Source organism: Phoenix dactylifera, chromosome 2 (genome assembly GCF_009389715.1).
Source record: "Phoenix dactylifera cultivar Barhee BC4 chromosome 2, palm_55x_up_171113_PBpolish2nd_filt_p, whole genome shotgun sequence".
NCBI lineage: Eukaryota > Viridiplantae > Streptophyta > Magnoliopsida > Arecales > Arecaceae > Phoenix > Phoenix dactylifera.
In genome coordinates, this window is record NC_052393.1 from 2,682,053 (window position 1) to 2,689,940 (window position 7,888).

At 36.8% G+C, this 7,888-nt stretch overlaps 1 protein-coding gene across 1 annotated transcript; it reads left to right on the forward strand.

Moving 5' to 3' along the window:
• Positions 1–1,756: 1,756 nt before the first annotated feature.
• Positions 1,757–6,409, forward strand: LOC103715432. Its single transcript, XM_039117245.1, has 4 exons — positions 1,757–2,461; positions 4,355–4,441; positions 4,640–5,384; positions 5,541–6,409. Exons 1-4 carry the CDS (start codon positions 2,114–2,116, stop codon positions 6,083–6,085), a joined length of 1,725 nt encoding a protein of 574 aa, XP_038973173.1. The 5' UTR covers positions 1,757–2,113; the 3' UTR covers positions 6,086–6,409.
• Positions 6,410–7,888: the final 1,479 nt, after the last annotated feature.

Below are 7,888 nucleotides of genomic sequence, written 5' to 3' on the forward strand. Positions count from 1 at the left end.
TATCTGTGTTATTATCTTTATCTCAAAAACCCTATTTCATAATTTTGAACTCCATTTGACTTTTTTTTTAAAAAAAGATTATAATAAAACTTTCCCACAATTTCTACCATAGCCTTCCCATGCCTCAATTCATATATAAATATAATTTTTACCAGATATATTCTTAATAAAATAATTCTAAGAAAGATTATTATATCCAACAAATCTAAATAAATCAAGTTCTAAATGAATGAGTTTAATATTTAGCATCTATAATATATCTATATATATAATTAAATTATTATTTATTATTAATTATATTTTTTTTTTATTTTTTATCTTTATTTACCAAAATGCACTGTGCATGCATGTATGCTAGCATATGTGTGTGTATAGTGTTAGTTTTGTACATTTTCTCATATTTTTAGATTCATTTTTCAGACTTTTTATTTAAGGAAAGTTATGTCTTTAAAAGAATATTATTATGTCTTCCAAGAATATTCCAAATTATGCACACATCATTAACAAAAAAATTATATTTTAATTAACTAAAATAATATTTAGCAAAAAGGAATATGATTGCATGCAGGAGTCTAAAAGGAATTTAGTTATGAGATAGCATCATGATGGAGCAAAACTAATCAATAGATTCTTCATTTTCAATGGTGAAGCTCGGGAACCATCCGAGCAGCATTGCATCATAATCTAATAATCCACTATATATGGTATTTATTTTGATCTGAGAAAGCTCAGACCAATGACATATATCACTTAAGTTATGAATAGATAGCTATTAATTGATTTTCTAAATTTTGACGAATGCGTATCAATGATCAAAGCTTGTCATGCCTAGTTGGCATCATTTGCATTTTCAGGCAGGTAGCATCATCAAACTATGTTACCTGGATATTTCTTTCCAGCTCTCCAATTTCGGGCCTTTTATTCTTGACCAAAATAAACCAACAAAATATTTTTTTCTAAAATAAGTGATATATATATATATATATATATATATATATATATATATATATATATATATATATATATATATATATATATATATATATATATATAGATCTAGTCTAATACTTGGAAAAGAGGAATGGCAAGAAACATAGCATCAAAAGTTGGGTGGTCCCATCCGAAAGTTCAGTGGCGATGGAGCAACAAAAATATTTCATATCAGCGAACCAAATTGTCACTCACGAAATTCCAAACTTTTTTTAGTACAATGGCTACTCACACTGCTCTAGGATGAGTGCTACTAATAGAGTTGATAGAAAAGAGATGGTGTAAGGATGAAGGGGCGACTACAAAATATGTCTAAGAATAAAAATTCATGAATTTTTTCTCGTTTGATCATTTATAAATCATTTCTATTCTATTCATAAGTCTCATCAGGTCAATTATGGATAATATCCAAATCTCAAATACGTTCTATATGTGATTCATATAAAGAAAAATAAGTTGTTTTTGGGAGGGTCAAAAAAATAACTTGTTCTTCTTCCATAAATTTTTTTTTTAATAATTCTGAACCTAATTTTTGTAAAAAAATACATACCGTACTTTTATATTCACAAGGTAAAATTCTAGCATACAAAAATCGAAGTATAATTTTTTTAAAAATAATAAGTAGTGAAGAAGATGGCGGTCCTACTTACCTTCTAACATACAATCTTCCACAATCCTACCGAATATTTTTGAGAAGTTTTTTTTTTACTTTTCATCCCAAATTTATTCGACCGCCATCGCTGATGCTCTTTCATTTCCACCCGTTAAAGAGCAGAGGAATAAAAAAGAGGTTGGACCGCACCCGCTTCCCGAAGACCGCACTCCACCACCACCCTCCGCCCCTCCCCTCTTCGCTTCGCTCTCTTCTTCCGCCTTTTTTTCCCCATTTCCGATCGGTTCTCATCCGAATCTTTGACTAAAATTTCTATTAAGCGAATCCCTATCTATTTATTTCCTCCAAAGCCAATCCGGGTTTTGGGGAAATGGATCTTCCCTTGCTCAATACCCCCAAATTTCATTCTTATCGGTGCTCGAATGAACCCTTCTTGGGGCAAAATAATACGATGTCGGCCATTTCAGGTTTGTGTTAGACCCTTTGGCTGTATTTGCTGTAGAGAAATCGATGGGTTCGGAGCCTGCGATTGTGGAGATTAGCTCCGACGATGAGGAGGATCTTTCTATGGATGAATTGGACTCGTTCAATTGGGTCGCTGACATGCTCGATCGCACCGATGGAAGGCTGGAGGAAGTCGACGACGTCGTGGTGGTGGACGAGTTTTCTTCCGCGCCTCCGGCGAAGCAGAAGAAGAATTCTGAGTCGTTGAGGCCAGGCATGGTTGCTGCGGGGGACGAGTCCGATGATGATTGCTTGATGTTGGACTCCGATCCTAATAATCCAGTTTCGGTTGTTGACAAGGGCGACGGAGGAGATGGGTCGGACGACCTTCTCATAGTCGGAGAGAAGGGGCAGGTATGATTTTTTTTTAATATAAAAAAAGTTTTTTTGTATATTATTAGTTAGATTATCCATATTATAGCTAATTTAATTTATATTTCAAACAATAGGGGATTATGATGTTTAAGTTTGACTTTTGCCTTTCCCTATTTGTAGTCCGAAATGTGGCGGAAAAAGGTAGAGAAATTAATGTGTGCCGATATTTATTTTTCATTTGGAAAGATTATCACTTTTCCTAGGGCTACTGATTTAGCTGATAACTTTCTCACGAAGACCCGATTTGGTTAATTCTTGTGCTTTATGTTATTTTTTGTCCATTCTTTTAAAATAGAAGGGCTCGGACACCCGCTTCCAGCTACATACTGTGAACGAAACTAAATACACCGTTTTGATCTAATTAAGAAATGATTTGTGAGTGTTTGAGACAATACTATTAGTTGGTAGGATCTTTCCTCCTCCCTCGAAGATTGTAGATGGTTCCATGACTGTACATCAATTTATGATCTGATGTGTTAATGCGAATTATCAATTGGTGATCTTTGTATTGTTTGATAATTCACAATACAAAGAAAGCTAAGAGAAACCTAGCATGAAAAAAAAAACCCTTAATGCACTCAGATTGTGATCCAGGATTTACGTGAAATGTTTTACTTTCATTGCACATAAGTGTGCAAACTGAGTAGAGTGTCTAGACTTTGCTGCTTCAATACAGTACTGAGCAGTCGGTAATGTGCCGAGACTCTTTGTTCCGGAATGCTTTTTGCATTCCCAATGAATTGCACGAGTTTATAAACGATTTGCTTACTATTCCTCTTATGAATGTCCAGGTGGAAATATCTATTTGTCTTTCTTAGTTGTTTTGTCCTTGTTATGAAAAATGGCTGCTTGAGAATTTATTCAGTTGCTTAATCGGCTACACCCTATCTATTATTTAAGTGCTGAGTGGCCTGTTAGCTTGGTTAACCATTTTAGCACCTGTTTGTAGGTGTAATCAGACATTTGATCTGCTAATCATCTTGTATCACAAATCAGTGATTGAATTGATAGCTTAGTGTATCCACTGACATATTCTATTGTTATTCTAATTGTTAGAGTACAACATCTGTAACTAAGTTATGTTTTTATTTATTTTGCTTCAGCATATGTTGTAAGGTAATTATTGAATAATTAATAACATGCTCCATCACAATTTTCATCCAAGAGAATGAGATCATGAACCTTTATAAGATCATCTATGAAAATATGGATAGTTCTCTGTCCTAGTCATGTAGAAAAAATGTTACTCGGAAGTGTGAAATGGTTGTCGAGTGTCTAAGTGTCTACAAGGATGCAACACAGGAATCTTCAAGAAGTTTGACAAGTCTGCAAGTCTGTATGATATTGATATGCCTGACTATGTATGGATGTATGTTAACTAGACACTGGTGTCCTTTATGTTGGATATATATTTTGAGTCAGAAATATGTCAAAAACTTGGCTACTTATGAAGTTATTTGGTTGCCACTTTTGAAGATTGGCAGAGAGTTGAATTCTTTCAACAATGAAGTTGACCTTCCACTTTGATGTTAGAAGTATTTGCTCTTTTTCAGAGAACTTTACGAAATTTTAGTTTTTTATATCTTCAAAGTTAATCAGAAGTTTGAATGAGAAAGGACCATAACAAACAATTTTTTTTTCAAATACATTCTTGTAAGATTCGAATAAACAGATCTGTTCTGTGCATTTGCAGAACAGATTGTTGAAGTTTATTTTCTCCTCATTGTATCTTGTTCATATATTCGTTGTTTATGACCATGCAAAATAATATATACACCTGCAGATAATGGTTGTTAAATGTAGCAGCAACTATGACTTGTTGGTAAGCATCCGGGTATTCCTTGTGAGCAAACTTTTGTCATCCTTTTGCAGTTGGCTTGCAGGGATTTCCCTCATCCACGGCACCTATGCGCTAACTTTCCTTTCAGCACCACATCACATGAAAAGCATTGCAACTTGGTATGTCTCTTATATTTTCCACTTGTTACACTGTATATGCATTTCCTCAAACTTTGAAAATTTTGGCTTTTCCATGCTTTTCCTGTGACTTGAAAAATCTTGGCTTTTCCTTGAGTATTGTTTATAAAATTGGTCGGGACTTGTTTCTAGTATGTATTTTATCTGTCCAATCGATTGACTATGATTCAGTGAATGCAGTGCCACTGTTATGTCTGTGACTCTCCAGCCCCATGTATCTACTGGGGCAATGGTAGTGCGAGCACCGACCATTGTCATTCTACAGATAAAGATGGAAGATGGAAATCACTAAGGCAATCCTCTAAACAAAAGAACCTCACAACTTCTCAGCCACAGAAGCTTCCTGATAGGACACTTTCCATGATGCCATCCTTTCAAAACTCAGCACCTCTACGTTGCTCCAACATGTCCTCACTACCCATTCCGACATCCAGATCAATTCCCCTCCGGCCTTGCTCAGCCGCTAGATGTGCTACTCCAGATCCACCTAATCAAAGACATCAGCAGAATACGGCACCTCTATCTTACAGTGGTCAGAGACTTGGTCATCATCCATCCAAATCCCACCCACTAAATCCCAGAGCAAAATGTATACAAAGACAGATTCATGTTTCTCGTTCAATTACTGCTCAATTAGAGTATTCCCGTTCAAGATTTAAAAGGGTCAGGACAGCTCGAGCTAATCGGTTCCAGAGAAATGTGCCGCAGAGATCTCATTTCACTATACTATCTTCACAGAGATCTCACTGCCCTCCGGTGACATCACAGAGGTCTCAGTGCTCTCGAGTGACATCACAGAAGTCTCAATGCCTACCAGTGACACCGCCACAGAGATCTAATTCTGCACCAGTAACTTCTCAGATATCTCAGTGCCCATCAGTAACGTCAGTGGATGATAATGTGAATCAGATGTACAGAACTGCACCACGGAGACAGGTACCAGTAATTTCACAGAGGTCTCAATGCCTACCAGTGACACCACCACAGAGATCTTATTCTGCACCAGTAACTTCTCAGATATCTCAGTGCCCATCGGTAATGTCAGTGGATGATAATGTGAATCAGATGTACAGAACTGCACCACAGAGATCTCAACATGTACCAGCAATTTCCCAGTGCCCACCAATGACTCCAGTAAATGATAATATGAAAAGTTGGCTGGATATACTTGCTAGTGTGGCATCTGAACTGGGAGTCTCTGATGGTAACAGCAGAGATGCTGTCCCAGCTGTTCAAGAACCAGTTTTGGTTTCCTCACAACCCCTGCCTTTCAGTCAATTTGTTTCTGAGACAAGCGCAAGTCAAGATGTGGATCTCTATGGTCGTTCGGCACCAGAAGTGACCAACATGAATTCATTAGAGTTTGATTGCAGATGGTTGAACCCAGCAGCTCAAAGTATTCAGGAAAATGATCAGGAAGTGGATCCCCAGCTGACAAATGTACGGCCATCTGATTCACTGGTTTCTGGGAGCAAGCAGGATCCAGGAGAGACTCCGTTGGGTAGCTTTCTAGCCTCTTTAGAGGAGATAGCAGAGACTGCAAAAGAGCCAGGGCAACCGGAGCTAGATCCTGTCACACTGCTCTATGACTTTGAAGCCACATGGAGTGGCTTAGCACCAGTATAATTGTATGATCTTCGAACATCTCTTAGGTTAGGTTCCGTCTTTAACTGTCTTCTCCATTATAAATGCTGTCTGCAATATACTCATACATTAACTGGGGTCTTCTTCGGCAAGGATAAGCATCTCTAGTGTATGGTCTTGCTGAGATCTATCATACTTTCACTTTTAGTTGCTTACTGGCTAGAAATTTCTCACTTGGAATTGAGTATTCCTGACCATCTTATGGCACATTAACTAGGGTCTTGTTGGGCAAGGATGAACATCTCTTCTGGATATTCTTGCTGAGATCACTTGTACTTTTATTTTTAGTTTAGTAGAAATTTCTTATTTGGAATCGAGTGTTCCCGACCATCCAAACTGTGAGGGAACGTTATTTCTCGAACTTTGTTAAGTTTATATTTGGTGTAATAGTCAGAGTAAATGCTCAGGATTAAGTTCAACAATAGGTTTTCACCTACTTTCATGTGTCGCCTTGGCCTTGTCTTAGTTTGTTTTGCTTTGGTGAGGTTACCATCCCAAGCTTGCAAGCCTTTTTTGGTTTTACAGTCCAGTCTACGTAGTGCCTCTGTTACTACTCAACACATTAGGTGTCTGTTCAGCAATAAAAGTAATTCTACAATTTTTTTTTCTTCTGGAAAACATACAAAATATCGAGTAGGGCCAACTAGTTAGCTTTAGAAGTCCACTGAGTCACCTGTTGTGAAATGCCATCCCTGCAGGGCCTCCCAATTCATCTATGATTGCAACGGTCTCGACTTGTTCTTAAATACTACACAAACTTTGGACCTTGTGAGAGGATCCTCTCCTCTTGAAAGATACTTGCATTCTGTCTTCTGTAAATGTCAAAAAATAGCTGCCATTGCAGATTGTCTTAGTTCTCTGAGAAGTCTTCCAAGCTGCTTGACATCCCCTTTCAGATTTGGTGGATTGAACATCTTGCAGTGCAGGACCTCTCTTTGAACTCCATCCCATCATTTCATGATGCAAGTCTCAATATTAAAAATTAAAACTGATATATAAAACTGGCAACTTCTTATGGAGGAAGGCTACAAACAATCAAAATTTACATGGTGATAGCACTTTGACAGGTATAGCAGAAAAATGTGGCATCTCGTCCTCAGGCATTAATAGAATTGGATAGTTTTTACTAATTTTTATTGTTCTCTGTAATTCTAGAATTGTTAATACATGTCAGATAAGTTTGGTGATTTATTCAGAGTAACTTGGTGGAATGGAGGAACTTGTTTTTACATGAGTAAAGTTATGAGATGGATTACTTGGATCATGCAGTCAACTTTTGGTGAATCTGGCTTCGTCCATGGAATGAATGGTTAGAGTTATGATGATAGTGACTAACTCGCGGCCTACACGATAAACACCATCTGACCCATTCTATCCTGACTTAACCATGTCAAGTCGAGTCCTCCCAGACTAGCTGAATGGGCATCAAAGAGGAAAGAAGAAAAGGAACAGAACTTTGAGAATATGTTAACAGTGTACTTTGTCGAAAAAGAAGTTATTTTGACATACAAGTAATTACTTATTGGTATCTGTGAGCTGATAAATACATTTGAAGTTCTCTCACTAATCCTAATATTGTGTTTTTGATAAGAAGGCAAATTAGGGTTTTTCCAAATGTGCATATGTTTATATAAAGGTGAATATATATAAGAGTTATATTTGTTTTATATGTAACCCTAACTTTGCTAATATGATGGTGTGAGACGTGTCTATCTGTCCATGATAGCTTGCTTAGCTAATATAGGTACATGTGCCATTACTCTAATTTATTATAAATACAATATC

What these genes read in the sequence shown, in the direction of transcription:
- LOC103715432 (XM_039117245.1), top strand. Translation starts at nt 2,114, where the DNA reads ATGGGTTCGGAGCCTGCGATTGTGGAGATTAGCTCCGACGATGAGGAG. An exon ending in TAGTCGGAGAGAAGGGGCAG is followed by an intron (nt 2,462 to 4,354) that starts GTATGATTTTTT and finishes ATCCTTTTGCAG; the next exon opens with TTGGCTTGCAGGGATTTCCC. An exon ending in TCAGATGTACAGAACTGCAC is followed by an intron (nt 5,385 to 5,540) that starts CACGGAGACAGG and finishes ACAGAACTGCAC; the next exon opens with CACAGAGATCTCAACATGTA.